Source organism: Babylonia areolata, chromosome 3 (assembly GCF_041734735.1).
Source record: "Babylonia areolata isolate BAREFJ2019XMU chromosome 3, ASM4173473v1, whole genome shotgun sequence".
Lineage (NCBI taxonomy): Eukaryota > Metazoa > Mollusca > Gastropoda > Neogastropoda > Buccinidae > Babylonia > Babylonia areolata.
The window spans coordinates 55,919,493-55,946,069 of NC_134878.1; the positions used below are offsets into that span (position 1 = coordinate 55,919,493).

Genomic DNA, 26,577 nt, shown 5'->3' on the forward strand with positions numbered 1-26,577 from the left:
AATTTGTGATTTCTCCTTTTTATTTTTCTTTGCGGCCTTCAGATAATGGAGAACGTGTCTGCATGTGTGATTGAAGTGTCTGTTGTTTTTTTTCAACACGAATCTTGTCACAACATTATGCGCTCTCTTGACCAAACTGATCCACCCCGATATAAAATATTTAAAATAAACAAGCACACATGGCACCAGTTTTACACCTCTTTTAATTTCCCCCAAGCAACTGCTGAAACCGTCTATAACAATAGCCACTCATGTACGACAGTAACTCAAGCAGCATACTGAGAGAAGAACCGTAGGAAAATGCACATGGTAGAGACAAACAGGGAACAGTCTGCACAAAATTGCACACTACCGCAAAGTGGTTGCCAGGGTGAACCTGCTGCTGAGTCACATCACAAAAGTCATGGGGTGGAAAAGGGCGAGGCGCCATCTGTACAAAATGTCTGGAATGAAGTTAGGATGAAAGCCACCCCCTACCCTTTCCTTCCTCCGACCTCCCTGATACACAGGCTTCCCCCTTCTGAGTGTATTCTGAGCCAGGGTGGTGGAGGAGGAGGGGTGATCATTGGCTTGAATATTAAATTATCCACTGAATGATATAAATAACTAAATTAAGAGCAAGTCTCTTAAATATTTGTATTCTTTCTTTTTCTTTTTAGTTACAGAAATGTGTACACACTTAACTATTCATAAACATGTCTACACTTCTGCTAATTACATAACTTAAAAACGGTTGATACATATAAAGAAATTAGCAGAAAGCATTGCTGGAAAGTATAGCAAGCTTGTGTTTTAAAGTTGTTGCCTTGGACCACTACACAGTTTTCTCTCACTCTCTGCCAATGAAACATTAGCTGGGATTGCAATTAATAGCGTCTTTAGAAAATTCCATGTGTATGAGTATAGGTGCAAGTGTAGTTTCTCAGGGGGTTTTTTGGGTGTTTTTTTTCCCATTTTTCTAGTCCATTTATGGGAAGATTTTTTATTCTCATACTAGAGGGCTAGGTTTTTTTCCTTGATTTTTGTTTTTTGTTTTCCTATATTATGCTGATGAAAATGCACCATTGCAACTTCAACTTCTGATTAATTTTCAAACCTTGCATCACTTTTCCCTTTGTTTTTCTATTCTCTCTCTCTCTGTCTCTGATTTCTTTTCCCCTTTTTTTTAATACATGAATGGCAAAGACACAAAATGCTTGTTCTGACAGTTTATTTTCTATTACCACCCTCACTTAAGCAAGCCAAAAGCACATGTCTCACTGAGAATCGGGCTTTACCACAACGAGATACAAACAATTAACTGTTTGACTTAGAGGAGAAAACAAATGCAGTCCACTATACCCCAACATACTTATCAATTCATGTGACTATCAAGCATGACAAATTCTAAAGACAAATCATTAGTGCTAAAAACGATACCACAAACAAATTCACCCACCAACTCAAAATGTTTTACACAGTGATCCATAAAAAAAACATTCAAGCCTCAGTCTTGAAAAAATCGGAAGACGTCCTTCACCGCTTTTCGAAAGGTCCCACCAACAGGTCGCACCAATGACAAAGGACGCCTTGCACAGTCTTCACAAAGTTCCCATCACATCACATCACCAGTCCACTACACCTTCCTCACATCTTAAAGAGTCTGTCTGGTCAGGTGTAACTAAGAACCTGAAGCACCAAGCAAGTGAAGCAGGCAACAACAGAGAACATTATTACATGTTATCATGCTGTGTCAGACATTCATCAGTGCCACTCAAGAAACACTGTATCCAACTTCAAAGCAAGTCCAGACTGCTGAATCTGTTTGCTCGGTTGACTCAATAAAAAAAAAAAAAGATAAAATATTAAAATATTTTGTAGAAAGAAAAAAAAAAAGCAAAGAGCTTTTTTTTTAGGTAAAAAATTAAATGGTATCAATCTAAAATACTGTGTGGTTCTAACAAGCAATGACTGTACACAATTCTTTGTTTAGAACTGAAAGCAGAAACCATACTGTTTAAAAAGGTTGTAAGTGCCGAGATCTCTGCTTCAAAACAAAATTGGCTTCACTTAATTAAAAAAATAAATAATTTTTTTTTTTTTTTTTTTAAAGCACAACCAACTATGATAGCAAGACTAAAATCCCAAAGCCATTGTATTTTGTATGTACATGGGAAAAAAATATCAGAAAGCCTCCATATAAAACGACATTTCTACCCGGTAAAAAAATAATTTCCTAAGAACACTGTATAAACAGTTACCAGATGCATCTTAGAGGTTAATGTCGAAGTATCCCATTTTACAAATAATGAGAAGCTTGAGAAAGATCAAGTTCTTCACTCCTATGTCGAAGTTGACACATCAATGTTGGCCTGTCAGCACAGTAATGGAGTATCATTGTCATGCATGAATTTTCAACCTATTTGTTGTTCAATGAAGTGTCTGCCGAGATATTTTCAGTTACTTTCCATCAGTAAAGCACTTTAAAATGGCAAAAACGTTTTCCAAGACAAATATTTTACTTTAAGGTGCTCTAAAAGGTGTTCCATAAAAAATTAAACACAAATCCCTGCTCCTCCACCACACACCCCCTCGCACAAGTTCCTTTCACAGAGTCATTTGACTGCATAAAGTAAAATAAACAAATTCATAATCAACTGCCTGTTCTTGCAGTCTTAAAAATAAATAAATAAATAAATCTTTGCAACTAGTAGTAGTACTGGTTTGTAAATTAATAGTCTCATAGTAATGTACTCATACCCTGCCATGGACAATACTATTTTAAACAGGGTGGTGTTTTTTTTTTTCGGGGCGGGGTGCGGGGGGTGTTTTTTTTTTGCATGTAAACCCCCATACCATCTCATCTGACAGTCATATGAACAATCTACTTGAAAAAAAAAAAAAAAGATTTGGTATTGATCAATGACTAACAACAAATTTATGTACATATTCTATCATTTGTAAAACTTCACTAAAACTATTACTGTCCATTAAAAAGATATAAAAATGAAAGCTAGTCTTTTATCTATTCATACAGATCAAACAAAGAAATATTTCAAAGCAAATATATAAACTTAAGGCACAACCTACTGATCCAAAATGGGAGTTCTATCTTTACAATATACCATACCTGCATCAAACCTGCCTGCTCACAAAATCACTGATCATCACTGGCCAAAGTTACAGTTTTCTATTACCAAAAAAAACCAAAAAAAACTTCAGTTGAAATTGTCATTTTAACAGTCATAATCATATAAACTTTTTTTTTTAACCAGTATTATCAAGTTCCTAATTTACACAAAATCCCTTTTTTATCTATTACAAAAACCAGCTTAATGTTACCAAATTCTTGAGTTCATACAAAATCATTCAACAAATCCTATATTCAATGCTTTAAAGCAATGCATGCTCTGTTGAATTAGTTACAATCAATAGCATCACTGATACTCGTACACATCACAGAACATACTGTTTGATAAAAGACCTCACTTCCACAAACACTAATTGTTCCTAACACTGACCATTTGGAGCACCATGTCCTATAGCATTTCAAGACTGCAACTCCTGCAGTAAACCAAAATCCTGTCCTGCCTGGATGGATCAACAAAATCTTGCTGTGGACGGGAGGCATGTGTGTCTTGGAGACTATGAGAGTTACACCCAAAGGAGCTTAAACTCCAGGTTGGGCTAGCCTAATCTTACAGATCAAAGGGTAGAGACAAAACCAAGGGTGATCCCTGTGAGGTTCACGGTCAAGCAATGAGATAACAATCCTATCCTGTTTAAAAAAAAAAAAAAAAAAAAAAAAAATTTTAATCCAGCATAACAGAAACCACAACAGCAAAACCGAAAAGCATTTGGTCCAGGAGATTCCCCTATGATGCAGCATGGTGAGCCGTCTGGGAAACTCTTCCACCACTGACTGCTATTGTGGCCCCACGCTGGAAGTGATTACAAGAGTAAGTGATGCAACTCTTCCACCACTGACTGCTATTGTGGCCCCACGCTGGAAGTGATTACAAGAGTAAGTGATGCAACTCGTCCACCACTGACTGCTATTGTGGCCCCACGCTGGAAGTGATTACAAGAGTAAGTGATGCAACTCTTCCACCACTGACTGCTATTGTGGCCCCACGCTGGAAGTGATTACAAGAGTAAGTGATGCAACTCTTCCACCACTGACTGCTATTGTGGCCCCACGCTGGAAGTGATTACAAGAGAAAGTGATGCAACTCTTCCACAACTGACTGCTACTGTGGCCCCATGCTGAAAAGTGGAAGTGATAAAGAGAAAGTGATGCAACTCTTCCACCACTGACTGCTACTGTGGCCCCACGCTGGAAGTGATTACAAGAGTAAGTGATGCAACTCTTCCACCAATGACTGCTATTGTGCCCCCACGCTGGAAGTGATTACAAGAGAAAGTGATGCAACTCTTCCACCATTGACTGCTATTGTGGCCCCACGCTGTAAGTGATTACAAGAGTAAGTGATGCAACTCTTCCACTACTTACTTATTGTGGCCCCACACGAAGTGATTACAAGAGTAAGTGATGCAACTCTTCCACTACTGACTGTTATTGTGGCCCCACGCTGGAAGTGATTACAAAAGTGATGGAACTCTTCCACCACTGACTGCTACTGTAGCTTAATGATGGAAGCGCAAAAAAAAGTTATGCAATTCTTCCAGAAACCACTGAGTGCTACTGTTGCCCCATGCTGGAAACTCTAACAAAAGTAATGCAACACTTCCAGAAACCACTGTGTGCTACTGTAGCCCCATGCTGGGAAAGTTGCACAAGTAACTCTTCAACCACTTCCAAATGCCGTCTGGATTTTTTTTTTTTTTTTTTTTTTTTTTTAACACTGTCCACTGTGAAGGTGGTGTAAGACTTAAGGTGGACTGCTGTTGACTAGGCACCAGAGCAGGAAATATCCAAAGCAACAAAAACTATGTGCAAGTGCATCATATGAGTTCATACAAAATACTGTAGATAATTTGTGAAAATGGTACAGTGCTCAAAACTCACAGTGGCAGGCAGGTTTGCTGAACAGGATCACACATGAGAACAGTGACTGCTACAGTGTGTCAAATCTCCACATGAGAGAAAACAAGCAATATATATATAAATCTATATCTACATATATATCTACTACATATATATATCTAACTATACATTATTTATATAATCTGTTATAAAATGGAACCCCTGTCCTACAAACTCCTCCTTTTTGTACTCTGCCACAACCCATGACTAGCAAACAAAAATGCATGCCATGAGCAACAATAATGAGACAAGTACACAATATGAACAATGATCAAACAAATGAAATGAGAAGTCAACAAATCTGTTAAATCAATGGTACTTAAGAACACTAGCTTTTTTTTTTTTTTCCTTTTTTTTTTTTTTTTACAAAAACATATAGCACATTCTAAACACCACAAACCTAAAACTTTAATAACAAATGAGGAAAAAAAAGGCACTGGTAAAACTTCAGTCTTGAAAATAAACTCTATTCAAGAACTGACCTGCCCTAAAATGACCCCTTATCGTATACTATTGCAGAAAATGAAAAAAAATGAATGTGTTGATATTAAAGATGTGTCTGTGCAATTGCTGATTCTAAATACAAACATGATTTTGTTCAAATGTAAAAGTAAACCTGCTCATCTGATCATGCAACATGTAAACGGCCTATTTTGTCCATGACATGAGCAGAAACTGCTTGTTTATTTCATGGATTTTGAGCAAGATGGGAGTTAATTAAATTCAATGCAAGTTTGCTGATTTAAAAAATAGCAGATATTTTCAAGTAGTGGAGGATTTCTTACTCTGTATTTCCATATTCTATTTACACAAACACATGAAACTCATGCAAAGAGAACACTGACCATGTCAGAATCAAACAGCTCTGGGAAGACATTCTATCTAAACATCTGTCTTGCCACCTCTGATGCCACTCCTATCTTCAAATTCCTTGATGCTCAAGTGCATCTGTGAAATAAAAACAGTTGTGGCCCAAGTCACAGAAGTTAACACAGCATATTTTATGGAACCAACCACACATTTTGTGAGCGTGTGTGTGTTGTTTTTTGGTTTTTGTTCCATAAAAAGAACTTCAAACATACTGCTGAATGAATGTGAATAACACTAACAATGAATAAAAAAAAATAATAAAAAAAGACTGGCAAGTGTGATCTGTACTTTACAATTGCAGTGAAGTGTGGAACAATTTCAAGTGAAAACCAAATTCCTTTACAGTGAAATGAATCTCATAATTTCATTTTCAAGTGAAAACCTATTCCTTCATAATAAATCGAATTAAGTGAAATAAGTTCATTTTCAAGTGAAAACCAATCCACAAATCAGGTGAACTACATGATCATGACCAAGTTAAAAGACTCATAAAGAAAAAAATAACATACTTTACACAGTAGTCATGTTCACAGTGATCGCACGAAACATCAGTCCATGTACACACATGCAAAAAGACATTGGTCCACGTGTGCACACCCTTTGCATACAACAAACACACTCATTCATATGCACACCCTTTGCATGTCAAAAGTGAAAAAAAAAAAAGAAAACAAAGTCAGGCTTTCAAGACCCACATGCGCCACAGGTCTACTAAATCAAGACAGAGAAAATGGCACCTTAAAGCTGGCAACCTCCTCACAATAGGTCATACTAAGACCTTGACTTTCGATAAGTTTCATGTCAGCTGTTTATCATTTGGTGCTGTTTTGCGAAGACAAACACAAGTTCTAAAGCTGTAAGTTCAAACTATGACCTTGATACTTTCAATTTCTGATGCTGACATTTTGGAAAGTATGGCCACCAAGTTTGGCATCTCTACTAACCTCCTTGGATGAGAAAATGTCAAGTTTTAAAACACATATACAACCATACCATTGATAATAATGACATACTTTACATTCAGGAGCCAAATCCAGTTCATCCCACCACTCAAACAACAAAACCTTCACACCACCAACACTGAACAACTTGACCGTAAAGACACAAGCCAACAGCTGTTTAACTCCTCCGTGCGACCCACTTCTTACATCCTGGGGTTTCACCCAAAACTATCCTCTTGATGCGTCAGTGACCAGAGTTCAAATACTTTAATGTGCAGAACACTTTCTGTACAGTCTTGTGTGTACTGGCATCAAGTAGAATTCATAATTATACATCTGTGATGGGGGGGAGAGGGGGGTGTGTGGGGGTGGGGGAGGGTAGAGAACTGGCGGCCCTCACACAGACAACTGTAAGAAAGGACTGCCATATACCGAAGTGAAGACTGAGAGAAAACAATGGCCTCCATGTAACTCTCTCAACTATGGCCATAGTGGCAAATGAGTAACAAAACACCAACTCATCAACTGACTTAACTGCAAACAAAATACTCCCTAGTGTTGGATAAGCTGGTCATTGGCTGCAACAATGAGGTGTTTCATAAGCAAAAAACAGATCACCCATTTTCAGTCATTTACCCTGAAATCGTGAAAATGTACATGACAAGTGAGTGTTCCAACTAAATGGTTAACACAGAGAACAGTTCGTTTCTGGCGCTTTTTGAAAAAAAATTCTCCCCCCATAAGCAACTGTATATACAGGCATTGACCAATTCAAAGAACGTTACAGCAGGCAAGAAAACATTCAACAGTAAAGTTGAACATTCTGCTTCTGACTGAGCAAAACTGAGCATACTACACATCATCATCAGCGTCATCATCATCATCATCATCATCATCACACACACACACACACACACACCCTCACTAGCCTGCAGCTATTCCCTTCCATTCTAACTTTGACAATGGCAGTGGAGAAATTCATATCTCATTCTCTCCAGCCAAGAAACCATGCACCCTCAATTAAAAAATAATGAATAAATAAAACTCAAAATAACACAAAACATTTTGTTCGTTTAAAAAAAACAATGCAGCATCAAAATAGGGAAGAAATCAGTTTTCTCTTTCACTCAGTTGACTTTATACTACCCACTGTTTCTGGTAGTTCACCAACTTCACACATTAACACACATGTGCACAGAGAAGACGGTGACTGAACAGCAAATCCAGAATACTCATGCTGGTCTTGGTGGCGTTTTCTGTTTACTGTGATTTCTGCAGTGATGACTCAGTTTGAAGAAAAAGCACCGAGACAGGGATAGAAGTGTTGCAGCAGGTGTTGTAATTCATGTTTTCCAAGCAGACTTGAGCGAACTGTTAACAGCTTCTTTCCATGCTTTGCTTCTCATGTCAAGTATGTGATGCAGCCATCGGTGTTCACAGTGATCTGCAGTTACATGGCTCCTTCATCGTCCAGTTTTCAGCTTGAGATCATCTGCCTCTGCACTGTCTGTTCTTGCTGGAATGTAGTCAAGATTCTGCTGCAAGGAACAAGTCACTGCCGTCACTCAGGACCGCTGTATTTTGTTGATTCTTTTGTTGTTGCTGTTTTGTTTTGTGTGTGTGTGTGCTTTTAAATTTTGGTGTACAGTGCATATCACCCCCCTCCCCACCCCCCCTAAATCTACCTTTTAAACTCTTTGTTGTAGAGGCTGGGTAGACAGCAGGCTGGACTAAAAATACGGAACTGAATGGATGGTAGAGAATATTCATGTAGGAACTGGTCAAGGATAAGAATGATGTCTAGGGACTGAAACTTGGTTTTCCCACTAAAGTGTCTTCCAAGACTTTCAGTCAATGACATTTCTGTACAAACATAAACTAATGCGAAAACCACACCAACAGTGCACCTCCTAAGTCTTATGACAGCCTAACACCATCCAAACACTATTCTTGAGCTTCATACAAGATCAGTGACAGGTCAAACCCAAACAAGGTTTGTCAGCCACAAGAACACGTCTGGACAAAGGTTCAGTTCAGGTGAAAAAGATGATGCGATTCAGCACTGTCTGGTGTAGCCGCACACACGCAGAATCAGATGTATGCCACATAAAACACAACTCCCCTGTCAAAGAAAGGGTGAAAATAATCACGATGAGAGAAGCCGTGAACGATGATACCCAGCACTGATGCTGTTGGTGTGTTGTGGTCATGAAGGCAAGTCTTCTGTCAGCCCTTCAAGTCCTTCTCCCTGCTGTCACTTACTCACCTCCCAACGCTGGCACAGCAGCCACAAACAGGAAGCAATGTACGTATGGCCATTATCATGGAAAGACTTTTTTTGGTTGTTGTTTCTTTTTCTTTCCCCCATTGACCAAAAATACAGGAACAACCACATTAAAGTTGTCACACACACACAAGACGTTAGCAAAACAATCCTGGCCCCAAAGAGGAGAAGACGTTGAGCAGCACATCTAGCCCTGTCTCTTTCATCAACAGCTCAATTAACGTCAGTCTGACAATCGCAGTTTTGTCTCAAATAAAACTACTCACCCCTCACCAAACCCACCCCATACCCCTCCCCACCCCCACTGTAAAGCCCAACACAGGTTTTTCATCTGACGTAGGAAGCCTCGCGGTAGTCCTTGGGGTCCATGGTGAAGAACTCCTCCAGCTTCCACTGGAGCGTCTCAAAGGTTGGGCGCTCCATCTCCTCCTTGCGCCAGCACTCCAGCATGATGTCGTACAGGGCCTTGGGGCAGCCTGGGGGGCAGGGCATGCGGTAGCCGTGCTCCACTTGGTGCAGCACCTCCGCATTGGTCATGCCTGCACCATCATCATCCTCAGTTAGAGACATTCTGTAACTGCTTGCTTTTTCTTCTCTTTTTTCTGTGTGCGTATGTGTGTGTGTGTGTGTATGTAGTCCTTTTTTTTCGAAACAGGAAGGCTAGTCTTAAAGTCCATCATTTTTGTCAATACTGAAAAGTCTAAGTACCATGATTTTTTTTTTTTTTTTTTTTTTTTTTTTTTAACCGAATTGCTTGGTAAAAAATCTGTTGATTTTTTTTCTATACTCAAAGACTAGGTTAAAGGTCAATGACTTTTTTTTCCCTAAACAGAAAGGGTAGGTTAAAGGTGTGTTTTTTCTATACCGGAAGGCTAGGTTAATGTCTTTTTTTTTTCTATACAGGAGAGCTAGGTTAAAGGTCAATGACTTTTTTTTCCTATACAGGAAGGCTATGTTAAAGGTCAATATTCTTTGTCTACACAGGAAGGCTAGATCAGAGGTCAATGATTTTTTTCTATACATGAAGGCTTGGTTAAAGATCTTTTATTTTTCCCTACACAGGCAAAAAAAAAAAAAAAAAAAAGAACAAAAAAAGAAGAAAATCCTGCAAGTAATAAATAGAAGAAATTCACAGTAATACAGTTCAGCACCTTTAACCATGTCCAGGTTAGTACAGGTAGGCTCTAGTAAATTTCAAACATGTGTAGTCACTATCATGATCATCTCAGTAGCTGAAAACTTTCCACTCAAAACGTTTCTTACCACAGAATAAGTATGGTCAAAGTTCAAAATATGCTGTCATGTACTCAAGCTGGATGACAAGCCGTGAAAGGTTTGTGAACACTTAGAACAAGCACCTTCTTTTGTTCTTCCGCTCTCTGCACTTTCACATCTGGCACAGAATCCCTTTTTTTTTTCTTTTTTTTTCCCAAAACAGCTCTCCTCTGCACTCCACTCCCCCTCTTCCTTCTGGTCTACAGTTTCTCTCACTTGCAAACACAAGTTTCGTCCTTCGTCCCTCTGCATCAGAGTTGTGCACATGTGTGAATGACTCCTGTGGAAGCACTCTTCTAATGCTCATCTGCCAATATACAGTCCGTGAGGGCTAGGTTCAAATCCCGCTCTCTCCCTTTCTCCTAAGTTTGAGTGGAAAATTGAACTGAGCATCTAGTCTTTTGGATAAGATGATAAATCAAGGTCACATGTGCAGCACATCCTTGGCACACTGAAAAAGAACCCATGGCAACGAGGGTGTTGCCCTCTGGCAAAATTCTGCTGAAGGAATCCACTTGGATAGATGCACAAATATATATGAATGCACTCAAGGCGGCCTGGCTAAGCGCGTTGGGCTATGATGCTCATCAGCCATCTGCGTAGCAGATGTGGGTGTAGCGTGTATGGAATTGTCCAAACCAGTGAGGCCTCCTTGAGAAACTGAAACTGAATCTGCACAAGATTCAGTGCTGTATCAATACTTTCATTATTATCGAAACTCTATTCACCACAATGGAGAAATGACTGTCACCAGCAAGGGCTTAGTTAGGTGTCCTGCATGTGCTGAATGCGACTGGAATTAAAGAACACCACTGAAGTGATCCAGCTGTAGTGCAGTCTTCTAACACTGATTAAACCCCTAAGGACTGCTGTAGGTGAACCAGCTGTGACTGACTATAGAAGAGCAGAGTAATGGCACTCAGTGTGAACAATGGGACAGCACCCAAAAAAAAAGCAAACAAAAAAACAAGATTGAGGTAAAAAAAAGGGGGAAAAAGAATTAAAGTAAACTCACCAGGATAGGGCACTCGCCCATAAGTGACGGTCTCCGTCAGAAGAATGCCAAACGACCAGACGTCAGACTTGATGGTGAAGCGGTTGTAGTTAGCAGCCTCTGGGGCAGTCCACTTGATGGGGAAACGGGCCCCCACTCGTGCTTCATACTCATCCTCCTGTTCCAACAACAGCACGTGGACAGCTCCCTTTGAGTGATACATTCACACTGTGTAGGATACACATGGTCCAAACCACAAATTCTTGTCTCCCTTGTTCATAATGTTCATCCACATGAGGCACTGCATCAAACTCCATACAATCATATACAATGCACTAAATATTCCTCATAAATTATATCAATTTTGAAGAAAAAAGCAGTCTGTCAAGATTTTTCTTTTGAAATGCACTAAACAACAAAACTCTAACTGCAAAAGCACTAAAACACAAAATCAATTATCTGAAAATTACCTTGGGCACTTTTGAAAAAGAAAGTTTGAGAAGACACACTTGCACCCTTACATAACAAAGTAAATAAATTATCTTTCAATCTGATTTTTCTTTCTCAAGTTGGTTAGCAGTGAAAAGCTGAATGTGTAAATGCTGCACCCTGGAAAAAAAAATCACAGTTGTAATTAACCATATTATTCTTTTGAGTAAGGAAACTAACACAATTTCTTTTGTTTTTGTTTTCTTGTCTTCCAATTGTTTCCCAAAGATTTTTATAATCATGGCAGATGTGTGAGTCTGTGTGATGTCTTGAAATTTCATGTAATGTTGGTTTTGAGTCACTGTTATCGTATGTAACCTCGATGGGCCAAAGAATTTTAATTACACAAATGTGCATGTGTGAAGGCAAAAGAGGTCTTCAGCACATGATTCTTCAGTAATATTTTGTAAGCACTGCATGCTAGTAAACACAACACACACACAACACAAAGTACAACTGTTAATGTTCCTGAAATCTACTTTACACACACTAACAAAGAATGAGAAATTGCAAACAAACACCTGTTCTTGTTTGTTTGTTGTTGTTGTTGGTTTTTTTTGTTTTGTTTTGTTTTGTTTTCACTAATCTGCCAACACTTGCAGGCAAAAGGCAAAACAGTTAATGGGAATAAGCAAACACCAATTCAAATGCCACACACACTGACAGCATTCTCATGCCAACAGTTACTGGTATTTTATGAAAACATCAGATCAGAATGTCTTTGAAAAATATGTTAATAGCTGTATGAAATACACAAACAGTGAAAGTGGATAAGACTATCAATTTTAAATAAAGATTTTTTCAAATGTTTTCTTTCTTTCTGAACATGTTGCCACTGCAAGACCTTATGAATATAAAGTGGTCAACACAGAGGAAATCTTTAGTGAATGTGGGTGAAACAACATAGCTGTTATCAACTTATTTTCTCATGTATAGCTCAAACCTCTGCCAAAAGCAATAAATTTATTTGGCAGCATTTTTTACAGTAGGTCACAATTCTGAGTTTTACAGACCAGATAAGTTAAAACCAAAGTATGCTAGTCGAATCCAATCTCCAAGAACATACAATTAATGTTAAAAAAATACTAATGGTGGAAAATGTATGCATAATTTTTAACACTTTGTGTGTGTGTGTGTGTGTGTGCATGTGTGCACATGCATGCTTGTGTATGTGAATAATTCAACAAGAACATGCTGTACAAAGTGTGGATGAGTTCATACATCACAACACAACCAAAAAACTTATGTCACAACACACACGACTACACTTTTAGATATCAACAGCTTGTTCTGAAATCAAAGCCATGACTGCACTTTCACTGAGAGCTAGATCTACTGTTCAGGCCTTGTCTTAGTTCTGAACAGACCATAGTCATTACAACTCAAAACGTAAAAACAAATGAATAACACAAAACACTCAACTTCAAACAGTTAAAAAGAAGAGGACAGGCAAAAGAAGACTACAGCAGAGATGTCAAACATGAAAACACTTGTGACTTTGTATTGTTTTTCTCAATATCCCTCAAACTTCTGCTTACACCTTTTCACACCCTACTCTTACCCCCCCCCCCCCCCCCCCACCCCCCACGTACCACAAATAAGTGTTCTTGCTCCTTCTATCCCTTCATTCACATATTTAATTCTGTCAAGTGTATTACAGTACTATGTGCTTCTATTTTCCTGTTTTCCTTCCTTCCTTCCTTTCCTTCCCACTCTGTTACAAAAGTAGACTAATTGTTCAGTTTACAGTCACTGAGCTTTGATCAGACACTTGCTGTTGGTCACTTTGTTTTGCAGTGTTTGTAGCGCAGATTTGCAATCTGTGAAGACGACGATCTTGGGTGGTGGTCTGGCTGATGTCGCAAGGGTTTTTGCTGCATGGAGGAGAGTGCTTGTTTCTGCTCTGTAGTTGGAGGAGATTTTTACAGTGGGAAATGTTTCTTGTGAGAGTTTTCCATTTGTGTGTTGGATGAAAACTCCTGCTCCTCCGTTCTTCACTGCTCCATCTAAGGATCCATCAGTAAAGACATGTGTCCACTCACTGGGATGGTAGTGTTCATCAATCATCTGTTGTGCCACAGCCTTCATGACATATGGAGCTTGGCTTTCCTTCCTTTCTATTCCTGGGACGTTTGTGATGATTGAGACACCTTCCAACGGGATGCCTGGCTCCTCAAAAACGGGCAGCAATTCCACTTCTTCCTGGGCTGCAGGTAGCATGTCTGCATTTTTCTGGCAGATGGTTAAAACTCTGTCTTTTAATCCTGTTCTAGGTGGGGTTCTTGATGCTGGAGTGCACAGGGTGGTCTGGCATGCGCAGCAGCTTCTCACTGTGAATGTAGACCTTCTCTTCCCGTCGTTCTTCCAAGGGCTGGAGGTTTGTGTAGTTCTCCATTGCCTGGATAGGGGTTGTCTTCATTCCTCCAGTGATCAGCCGTAGGCCCACATTCTGCACTTTGTTCAGGCGTTTGGTGTTTGTTTTGGATGCTGTGGGCCAAGCAGAGCGGCCGTATTCCACTGTGGGTCTGACTGTGCCCAAATAAACTTTCTTCAGAATGTTACAGTCGGCACCCCATGATGTTCCAGCTAGTTTCTTCATGATGGCAAGTTTCCTTGTAGCTTTCTTCTCTGTTTCTTTGAAGCGGGGATTCCATGTTAGTCTTTTGTCCAGTTTCACTCCAAGGTAGGTGGGAGTGTCATCCTGTTTAAGTACTCTTCCATTCAGGTTAAGCTTTGCTGTTTCTGGTTGTGGCGATAGCAAGAAAACTGTTTTGGTTGTGTTGATTTCACACCCCAGTCAGACGCCCATTGTCCTAGGTGATCTAGTGCTGCCTGCATCCTGTGGTTTGCAGTGCTGAGATGTTCCGAAGCATTCAAAGCAGCAAAATCATCTGCATGGTGGGCTCTGGAGACATGCTTGGTTAGCTTCTCTGAGAGAATGCCTTAAAAAAAAACCTGACAGATATTTCTAAAAAAAATTAAAATAAATCACAACAAACCATAAGGATAATCTTAGAAAGTGAAACAGTAAAAATAGTTAAGACTAATAGCAAGTCCAGTTACCCTAAGGAAATTAGTACACAGCAAACTTTTTTTTTCAATGTAAAGTTAGATGCAAGACTGTTAAGTGTTAACAAAACAGGTTTGCTAATTTGAAACAACTACTGAAGTTTTCCTCCTAGAACTATTATGATCATAATATGGTAACATAAAAACCACATCAGGTAAGAGGGAAACATGCATTCCCACCTAAAGTTACAAACATCTCAGCACTTCCAAATTTTCATCCCCCTTTACCACTATGCAACCAGTTTTGAAAAAAGAAAGAAAGAAAAAAACAAAAAAAACTTAAAACCTTCAATGTTGTACGATTTCTAAGTCACGAATGAAAAAAAATTTTTCTCTTCATGACATTTTCAAGCTGACTTCGTTTGTCTTTCTCATTTTCCCCCCCCAAAAAAAACACCAAAAGAAAAAAAAAACAACTTGAAAAAGCCTTTTTCAACTGCCTGACATCTCTGCGGCACACCAAAAAGAAGAAAACTACACAGCGACAGAGCAAAAAGCCAGGGTTGCTGACCAAGACTGACAAGACACACACACAAAACCACCACGGGGAGGGAGGGAGAAAAAAAGAAGAAAAAGAATAGACTGATCCCTGCCTCCACCTTGATGACTCGGGCCAGCCCAAAGTCGGCGATCTTGACGTTGTTGTTGTCGCCGACCAGGATGTTGCGGGCTGCCAGGTCCCGGTGGATGTAGTTCTGTGATTCCAGGTAGGCCATGCCGCAGGCAATCTGGGCGCCGATGTCAATCAGCTGGGGAAGCTTCAGCACCCGCCCTTTGCCTGCACGTTCAGAACCAAGTATTGTTATTGTACAGTATTGCAATGTAACTGTTTTGTATTGCGTTTGTACTGCAGGCATGCCTGCCCCCAAAATTTGCTTTTCAGGAACAACTCACATTAAAATCAGGGACAGGGTATTCACTATTATTTTCAGGAACATCTCAGCAAACATACAACAGTTATCTGACAGCCAGAAGCAATGGTTGGTTTTGCTGAATTTACTTCGCAGGAGACGGAAATCAAGCGGATTTTCACAAAATGGCTTCAGTACTGTTTGAACAGTTCCGGCTTTTCAAGAAGTGGCTTTGGTAATATTCGGCAGCATTTCCGTAAGTCTTGTACTCATTATGAAGTGTCGTTGGCAATGGTCTGAAAGCCACTAGATACTTAGGAAAAATAAATTACACTTAGATTTCTTTACTTTCCTGGACATGCAGCAAATATCCATATTTCTGGGACACCCTGTCCATATTTTCAAGGGACTATTACGGGCCCTCAGTAACAGCAGGCATGCCTGGTATTGTACTGATATGATATGAAGATATGATATCATATGGATACTTACATAACGCCTATCCATGGTTTGAGACCAAGCTCTAAGCGCTTTTAAAACACAGGGTCATTTGCACAACAGGCTGCCTACCTGGGTACAGCTGACTGGTGGCTGCCACTGAATGCTCATCATTCGTTTTCTGTGTCATTCAGTCAGGTTTAAGTCATGCACGCATATACACTCAGACACGGAACACTTTATGTGTGTGACCATATTCTTTATTTACACTGCCACGTAACTCAGACACTTAACATTTTATGTGTGTGACCATATTCTTTATTTACACTGCCATGTATGCAGCCATACTCCCTTTCGGGGTGGTTCATGCTGGGTATGTTCTTGTTTCTATAACCCACCGAACGCTGACAATGGATTAAAGGATCTTTAATGTGCTATTTGATCTTCTGCGTGCATACACACACAGGCGGTTCAGGCACCTGCAGGTCTGCACATATGCTGACCTGGAGGGTCGGAAAAATCTCCACCCTCTACCCACCAGGCACCATTACCGAGATTCAAACCCGGGAACCCTCAGATTATAAGTCCAAAGCTTTAACCACTCAGCTACTGCGCCTGTCAATCATTGTATTGTACTGAATTATTATTTTATCACAACAGATTTCTGTGAGAAATTCATGCTGTTCTCCCCAGGGGAGAGTCAGCTGCTTCAGGATGAGCGCCACTTTTTTTTTTGCTTTTTGCCTGCAACTGCAAGTGTAATTGTTTTCCTATCAAATTGGATTTTTCTTCAGAATTCGTCCAGTGGTAATACTTTTGTTGCAGTAGGTTCTTTCATGTGTGCCAAGTGCACGCTGCATTCAGGATCTCGGTTTATTTTCTCGTCCAAATTTCATAACACCTTGAAAAGTCAGTGCACAGTGTGTTACTTGTCTGTCCTCCCAAGCAAGCGTACATTCTGTCAGACACATGCAAGGCACACGCACACTCCTACCCCAACCTTACCACACATGAGACACATACAAATATACAACCAGAAAAAACGATTACAGAATTATTCAGTTAACCCGGAGAGCGCGATGAGCCACGATCGTGGCTTTCCCGGTAAAGTGCGATGGGCCACGATCGTGGCTCTGTTTACATAAGGTCCGACATCATACGGCTATGCTCGGCAGCCTTCGTAAAACTGCCTAGTTCTGGTGTTACTGCCTCCCTGCTTGTGTTTGCACAAACTTTGACCGAGTTTATAAGTCCAGATCTTCATATTTTTTGTAAACAATGAGTGACACTGAAGTTGACAAAGCTCAGGAAATGAGTGACCTTGTCACTAGTGATGATTCATTTGCTGACAGGGATTCTGGTGAAAACGGCTTTGTTATTTTGACACTTGGGCATGCTGACTTGCTTGTTGTTCATTCAGTTTTGTGTCTCCAGCCACAAAAACTGGGGGGTGGGTGATGGGGGTGGGGAGGGGTGGTAAAGTGGGTTAGGCATGGGTCTGTAGCGATTTCTTGACCAAATCAAGCTAGAAAACTGGAAATTATTTTGATTTAAAGCATTCTTGCTGCTTTTGAAAGCAACATGAGCTAAAAGAAAACATTTATTTCTGTTTTTGCCTGTGATTGCATAAAGTATTGTAGATGTGCGCGTGCATGGCGTCGGTGGGTGTGTCTCAAACAAATAATACAATGCTTATAATTTCATTGTTTCAGTTATATTCATATCATGATTCTGCAGCCAGAACATTTTTTGTACAGTTTAATTCCAATTTTGAGATTTTGACTCTGTAAAAGATGTGAAAATACCTATAAACATTGTGGTTGACGTTTTTGGAAAACGAATGTGCAAAATTTGTTAATTATATCCTATGGAATATCTCCAACTACATACAAGGTACAGCCTTTTTCTTTATTATTATTATTTCTTTTTATCTGATTCTTCATTCACTCTACTTTCCAAAAATGTATAGCTTTACCTATTTATTCTTACTGATAAGCATACAAATGCCCCAAATCAGAGCACAGGTAGCAGAGGCAAACTATCCCTTTGTTTTAAGCATGATTTCTGTATGTATGTTTTATTATATCCAGCACTTTGAGGGTTAAAGATCAAGGTAACTGAGATCACAATATAAAAGAAAATATTTCCCGAGCTCTGATTATATTACACACAGAAATGTGGAAAATTATATATGCAATTCATACATAAAATCAACACTAAACCATGAGACACAGACACACACAGACACAGACACACACAGACACAAACACACATATCCAGTCACTATCTTCAAACTGGTGGGGGACAAAAAACAAAACAAAAAAAAGTGAGAGGCCAATGATCGCAGGCCAGTCAAACAGCCTTTACTGAATGACAAACATACTAGGCATGTCCAGGAGACCCAGCAGAGAAACAAAGAGGCACACTCCACTGAAAGCATCTATGCACCCATGGCATTCATGCCACATCAATCTAAAAAAAACAATGTAGGACAAGTCAGGAAATCCACGATGGCTGCCAGAAAAGCGGTCGCTGCTTCCAGTAACACAAGGGAGGTAACTACAAAGGGAGGCTATTTGCCACAGCTTCTTTTAATTACTCCGCATTGCAGACTAGTACTTTGAACATGACAGGAATCCAGACCCCTGCCGGAGTCTGCACCAGTGGGTCACGGTTGAGTATGTGTAATTAAACAAAACTTTTCCACTTAACTCACAAAAAATAAAACAATCCACTCTCTGCAGACACTGACCTTGCAGGTACTCCAACAAGCTGCCATTCTTCATCAGCTCAGTGATGATGTAGATGGGCTCATCCTGTGTGCACACGGCATACAGCTGGATCAGCTTGGCATGCCGCAACTTCTTCATAATCTGGGCCTCAGCCAAGAAGTCCTTGGGATCCATGGTGCCTGACAACACACTTCACTGCATCATCCCACACTGGTTTTCTCACACAGGCTAAAGTCATAACCTCCTAAACGTGCATGCATAAGAAGTAGATTTCCAATACATGTTGAAGATGTTAAGTAATACCTCTCTCATAAAGATGCATATCCAACCAAAGATGTATAGTGTCAGACTGCAGATCATATGAAACTCCCTTTAGGTCTGCCAAGTCATGAACATTTAAAGATAAGATGAATGCAATATCCAGTCTTCGTTTCCTCAGGCAAATGTTCCTTTTTTATTTTTGTATTTTATTTTTTATAATCAATGCTAGCTGTACACTCCCAACAAACATAATGTTGTATACCACTGTCCCGAATTCAGTAGTACAGATAATGCCATCCTTTTAAAGACCCCTTCACCATGTACAACACAATGTCACCCACATTCATTTTACTGAAACCATCATACCTGCCAGCAATCCTTCCCCAAGAACACATGCATGCAAACACACACACACACATATACACGCACGCACAATCATACACAATGCACAGATTCATTAAGTTTCTCTCTCTGACAATGACATTTTTCTCTCCGAGCTATTTGCCTCTCTGTCTTTCTCCTCTGCGTCACACACCTTCTCTCTGTCTCAGTGTCTGTTGCATTCTCTCTGTCTCTCCCTCCCTCCATTTCCCTACCTCTCTCTGTCTTTCCCCTTCTTTCTGTCTTCCCCCTCCCCATCTCTCAGTCTCTCCCTTTGTCCGTTTCTTTCTCTATCTGTTGACAGAGCTCTGTACCTACCTGGCTTGAGTGTCTTGATGGCGACAGGTGTGGTGTTGTTCCACAGTCCTTCCCACACCTCTCCAAACTGACCGTGACCAATCTTGCGGATCAGCTTCAGCGAGTTCTTGGGGATTTCCCACTGGTCTTTGGTGTTGTACGACAGCCCATTGGTTTGAGGCTTCTCCACCTGATGGAGGAAAAGTAAACAAATTTCACTACAATGTGTGTGTGTGTGTGTGTGCGTGCGCGCATGTGCATGAGCGTGTTTTAAGTATCTTTCAAATAATGATTATCATGTTCTCAGCTCTAAAAGCAGAATAAATGGCTTTTTAGAAGATCTTTGGTCAACATGCCTGTGGGCCATCAGGAACAGTGAGCTTTTCATCTTATTTAAAAAGTTGTGACAATCTTTTACAGTTTGTGGCCCACAGTAACTTGGAAATACACATCAAAATTAATAGGTGCCACCAAACAATTCCTTCACAAATACAATCAAAAAAAGAAAAGAAAAAAAAGGTGACTGCTAACTATTAACTTGCCATAATGAAATGCTTGTGTGAATATTCATAATTTCCTCAACTCTAAATCATTCTGTCCATATATATATATATAGGTAAATCATAAACCACTTTATTAAATAAACTGACATATAAATGTATACACACATATGACAGTTTTATGCACAACAAAAATAACTTGACTGGACACATATTTAGGGGTTCATCTGAGCATTGGACATTAGACACTGGACTGATAACTCTTGAAAAAGACTGACACATTTCCAATTTCAAATCAGCAAACGTTTAGTTCAGTCCATACAAGATCATCATAAGTCAAAATGGAAAACTGCTCCAAAATCTCATGTCACTGGAATGAATAATACGGTACTAAATCTTCATGCAAGCATTGTCTGCCAAAACTGCTGATTTATGGGCAATTTCTGAGCTACAAATCAAATTTAATAAATTCATAGGATATATTAAGTCTACTGTCAAGAAGATTTCTAGAGTTGATCACTTTATCTCCATTTTTGTAATAAAACAACCTTAGCCATTAAAACATGTCAGCGAAAAACTATTATATATCTGAATAAAAAGAAGCAAAGGAATGAGAAAAGGAGGCAAGCCAGAAAAACGGGTGATATTTGGATGATAAATATCAGCTGTGGCCTTGCACAACTCACAGACATGATATCCCTAGTTCCAGTAAACCAACCCCAAGCTTCAACTGCATCCTTTTAACTCATTCTACCCCACAGCTACAAGCCTGCTACAACTCCCCTGGACCATCACTACACAAGACCACTGCAGTAAAAAAATTTAAAAAATTGAGTTGTTCAGTAAAACAGCAAAAATTAATGGAGAATAGTTGATTGATCGGTCACACAAAGCTTTGTTTTCATGCTTATGGAATCCGTAAATGGCTTAGACTGCTTATGGAATCCGTAAATGGCTCAGTCTAAAATGCAAACTGTACTAAGCAAGAATCAATGAAATTAGAATAGTGTGTTGGTTGAGAATGCGTGTACCAGGTCCAATGGAGAAGGAATCATGGTACGAGTTAACTTGTAACTTGCGTAAAACTGAGTTAAAGTTTTAATCCACACCAATTCTTTACCTGTGAGCATGGTTTCCTCAAGTTGACACAAAGGCCATCCGCATCTGTCCTGTAGTGATCAACAAGTTCAGACAGAGTGCGGAAGGTGACCCTCCGAGCAATGAAAAACCCACCCTCGTCCAGCTGCCGGATGCGGTAATGTTTAACCGTATCTCCATCACGCACTGTGTCAGGGGGAAAAAAGAATTTAAAAAACTGTCACTACCGTTCCTCTGTGTTGCACATCATTATGCGCACACAACCAGCCACATATATAAAATGATAACATAGCGTGTATGTCGTTACATTATCTAATCTATTCACACAAGACACACACACACACACACACACACACTCTTTCTCAAACTGTATTTTTTTGTTTTCTGTATTTCTAAATTTCATGAACAATCAGAGCCAAGACACACAATTTTAAATTGTTTCTGCACTAAAATCTTATGCAAGACATAATGGTATACCGTCGACAAATCAGTCAAATGTGATCATTGTCAGAGTGCATGCTGCCTTGTCCAATCAAAATGCATATATATTGAACAATTTGTGCAGAAATAGTCTGTCATAGCTAACAGGATCACACTGATAATGCTAGGAAATTCCGTACTGTATACTGCTTTTAAAACCATGTTACCGACTCATATTCACCAACGGATATAATAATTGTGTGGTCTGCATGATACTTACTGAAGCCAGTCCGTGAAAGTGAGACAGCGAACATCAAAACAGCAACATTTTACACTAGTTACAGCTATCATGATTCAAGAAAAATCTTCATATATATCTATAAAGCAAGACAAATCTACAAACCACACACCTGACAAAGAATAGTCATTTCGTCGACTTTCTGAATCACGAATGAGAAAAGCACCATGTTCATTTTCAGGGGACAACAACTTCTTTTCGGCTTCAACTCTCTTGATCTTGCCAAAATACCACCTGAAAATCAAATGCAAAAATTACATTATACTGCACACCCTGTGTATACCTGATTCAGTAACTGCCACATATAAATTTTTCCATGGATGTGTTTCATCAACATTTTTCTTAAAACAAAATGAGCAATTGTAAAATAAGAACCTTTAATAAAGTTATAAACCTGCACTTTGATCATGATAAACAAATTTCCCCAAAACAATTTTTTTCCTATTTAAGTTAAAGAACAGTATAACAGGAAGGAAAACAAAAGGAACTGGGCTAATCTCTAACACACACAAATCTATGCATTTAAACACAATATGCATTTGTATGTCTACACACACAACATACAGAAACAAAACCAATAACAAATAACTGAATAAGCACCCCTTTCCCCCCTACACACACACACACACACACACAAAGGGATGAAACTGAAATAAAGTGTACATTGTACATATATCTGTTATTGTGTTAACACCCTGAAAACATTTTCTGTCATGGAATCAAATGGAATTCAGAAATAAAGTCTAACCATTGTGTGTGTAAATGTACTTGTAAACGTGTGTGTGTGTGTGTGTGGGGGGGGGGGGTTGCGTTAATATGCAGGCATGGTTTAGATATTGTGTGGGTCACTGGTCATTGACACATACACAAATCTGAAATGACATCTCAATGTGGCAGCCAGTCGGTCACTTGACTTTATTTTTTCGCAAAATCTGTCATGCTAAAAGGGCTCTTATATATTTGTCTTCTTCTCCTGCAAAACAACTGCAACTGCAATTTCAAACTCTGAAAAATTGTAACTTCTGCTGCTCTGCTGCTCAGCACAGACCAGACGAACATAGCCAAAAAACAAAAACAAAAATCAAAACTTGTACCAAGTCGGAAAACAAAACAAGGTACATTTACAAAAAGGCACTACTACTTGTTCCTGGAAGTCTCCTCAATGACGATGGCTTTGATAACATTTTGCCATAATAAATCATTATATGCATCGTGGAGCATGAAAAGAGCTGCCTAATCTATATAAAAAAGAAAATTTAAAATTAAAAAATATTTAAAATGTTTTCAGAACATTTGAAATCTCTTCCATTCAGCAACTTTGCCAGTGTCTGGAAAGTCTGAATCTGAGAGATTTCTTCAGAATTCGAGGGCAACTTATATGTTTATTTCATTGATGTTATGCAAGGGTGTAGCCCTTTCAAGTAAAACAGAGATAAGTACAAGCACACTTTTAGTAAAACTGAGTTTTAGTTTTACATGCATGAACATTTTAATTTTGTCATTTGACAATTTTGAGCAGTAATACTTCGTTTTTTGGGATCTTTTTTTTTTTTTTTCAAACACCCAAATTACACACCAGTGCACTGACATAGATAATAGTTTAATACTGTCATTAAAGTGCATTAATTTTTATCTTCTTCCTGGTATATTACCCCAGAAGGGAATTAATTTAAATGGGTCTGCACATTATGAAGGTATAGCACAGTTACTTTAAGAAATTCTAGGGACATTCTGCAATTGCGAACATTCGGATTTCATCAAAGCAGAGGAAAGTGCTTTCCTAAAACAATGGTATTACTATTATTAGTAGCAGTATAAGAAAAACGCAAGAGACAAAACACTTGAAACTTCATTTCTTCCACCTGTACCACTTCGATTTGTCTCTAATTGTTCCTTTGTATCAACAGGACCATAATGTGAACATTTAAATATACTAATTTAATTCCTTATTAATTATTTACTATCAATAGCAATCAGCATAAATCAGTGTTTCAGCATCGCAGAATAAAGTTTAATCAGGACTATGTTAATTATTATGTTTTCCAGGTTCATCATGACAGGTGCAGCAAACATTAGCAAATTTATAATCTTGAAATAATGTCACACACAGACACACACACACACACACACACACACACACCGAAGAGTGTGATAGACAAAGTACAAATTCAGTAACAAATTTTGGGGGTATGGGGTGGCCTGATGGGGGTGCCGAGGGCAGGAATAAGGGATTGTTTTTCCTGACCCATTAATTTTTAAAAAGACCCATTGATTTTGTGGCAAACCAGTCAAATGACCCACAGTGTCCTGAACCAAATCTAAACTCAAGTAGTAATGTGTGTGTGTGTGTGTGTGTGTGTGTAAATACATACATGTGTGTGTGTGTCACTGTGTGTGTGAGTGACTCTGTGTGTGTGTGAGACAGAGACAGACACAGAGAGAGAGAGAATAAGTGTGTGAATATTTGTCAGCATCCGTGCACATAACACTTATATTGCATCATTACATGTATTCAATGAGCTGACTATCACAATGGTTATCATCATCACAGACGGGCGCAATAGCTGAGTGGTTAAAGCGCTGGACTTTCAATATCAGAGTCCCAGGCTTCAAATCTTGGTAAAAGGTGGAGATTTTTCCAATCTCCCAAGTCAACATGTGTGCAGACCTCCTTGTGCCTGAACCCCCTTCATGTGTATACGCAAACAGAAGATCAAATATGCACGTTAAAAATCCTGTGATCCATGTCAGCGTTCAGTGGGTTATGGAAACAAGAACATACCCAGCATGTACAGCCCTGAAAACAGAGTATGGCCGCCTACATGGTGGGGTAAAAATGGTCATGCACATAAAAGCCCACTCGTCTACATGACAGTGAATGTAGGAGTTGCAGCCCACGAAAGACAAAGAAGAATCACCATCATCATCATGAAGTCATGATCATCAATGTCATCATCACCAAACTTAAGCATGTTAAACCCGGCACACATAAAACTAAAAACAGTCTTGATACTAAGTGCAACTGATTCACAACATTTCATGATCACTATCTATAGTGTCTGGCCAGCTGTGTCACACATCATGACCAATACAATGGCAGAGTTATTGATTTATCTCTATGGCTGAAGCCATTTTGCCAGTCTCCTTTCTGCAGAGGCTTGCTCCCCTCCCCCCCTCGCTCCTCTCTCTCTCAGCCTCTTGTCTGAGTATGACTCACTCACACACACTGACACAATTCCGTTACATTTTGCTGAATAACTGTAAATTTAGATCATATCATAATTTAGTGAACCATTATCATTATTGAGTATCATACAGTCTGTAGAAAGTCAAATTGGCAAAATTCTACCAAAAGGATTGATAAGTATAATTATCAATGCATGTGTGTGTGTGTTTGCATGAAATATGTTAACATCTCTGTCAGTACAATCATTAATCTGACAAAAAATACTGTACTTTGCTGTAAAAATCTCTTTAACCACATAACGAGATTAGGATATATTACAACTTAATTCATTATCATATTGTGAGTAATCCAAATAAGAATGAACTCTGGTACTTATAATCACACACAAAATTTTGTTTCATTTCAAACAGCAACAAAAATGAAAATTTGGGAGGCTTTTAAAAGATTTCAATTATTACATTATAAGGACGCTCTTACGTGCACAAAAACATATTATCTGCAGGCCCACAGTTCCTTCAGTCCCCCCATCCTCTCTCTGTCATGCACACACCCATTATAGTACATATCATTATCTTTAAAGTCTACAGTCAACGACTATTTCAAACAAACAAAAAATTAACTGTTTCTTACGATTCAGACTCGAGGCTCTTGACACTGGCGACGTAGTTGGATGGAATGTAGCCTTCTGCTTTTGTTGTCTTTGATCGAGCGTACCACCAGTCACCCTGAGTGTCATTGATAATTTCTAAAAGCTCTCCTTTCCGGAAGCTCAAGTCTTCAGCAGTTCTGGCATCGTAATCATACAACGCCACAAAAATTTTCAATGAAGAATCTGTGCCAGCAGCATCTCCTCCGCCCTGATGCTGTGGTGACTGTTGTTTTGTCGACGACGGTGTCCCCTGCGCTGCAGTGCCAGACGAAGGGGCGGCAGACACGTTTGCTCCATTTTCGGAGGCCTTGTTCAGCGGAGACTGCTCTCCGCCGCCAGTGATTTCTGACGGTTTGGAATGCTCTGAACCTCCGAGACAATTACCCATTTTGGATGAGAGAACAGGTCAACAGTCACGACTGTTTTATGGACTAAATAAACACACTAAACCCAGCTGTCATAGCCACATTCGCCAGGAAACCCATCCGTTTGTGTTCACATTCATTATACCAGCCGA

At 39.4% G+C, this 26,577-nt stretch overlaps 1 protein-coding gene across 2 annotated transcripts in view; it reads right to left on the minus strand.

Moving 5' to 3' along the window:
* Positions 1 to 185: 185 nt before the first annotated feature.
* LOC143280135 (tyrosine-protein kinase Src42A-like) overlaps positions 186 to 26,577 on the minus strand; it is a 26,399-nt gene continuing 7 nt past the window's right edge. Inside the window, exons 1-8 of one of the 2 annotated variants that reach the window (XM_076584701.1) lie at positions 26,042 to 26,577; positions 22,337 to 22,458; positions 21,529 to 21,692; positions 19,930 to 20,098; positions 18,990 to 19,148; positions 15,548 to 15,726; positions 11,412 to 11,568; positions 186 to 9,660 (exon numbers count right to left, since the gene is read on the minus strand). The exon at positions 26,042 to 26,577 is cut by the window's right edge and continues 7 nt beyond it. In XM_076584701.1, coding sequence (XP_076440816.1) covers positions 9,449 to 9,660; positions 11,412 to 11,568; positions 15,548 to 15,726; positions 18,990 to 19,148; positions 19,930 to 20,098; positions 21,529 to 21,692; positions 22,337 to 22,458; positions 26,042 to 26,448 — 1,569 coding nt within the window. In that variant the 5' untranslated portion in view covers positions 26,449 to 26,577 and the 3' untranslated portion in view covers positions 186 to 9,448. Of the gene's footprint in view, positions 9,661 to 11,411; positions 11,569 to 15,541; positions 15,727 to 18,989; positions 19,149 to 19,929; positions 20,099 to 21,528; positions 21,693 to 22,336; positions 22,459 to 26,041 lie in introns of both variants that reach the window. The other variant, XM_076584700.1, reaches the window with a different exon arrangement.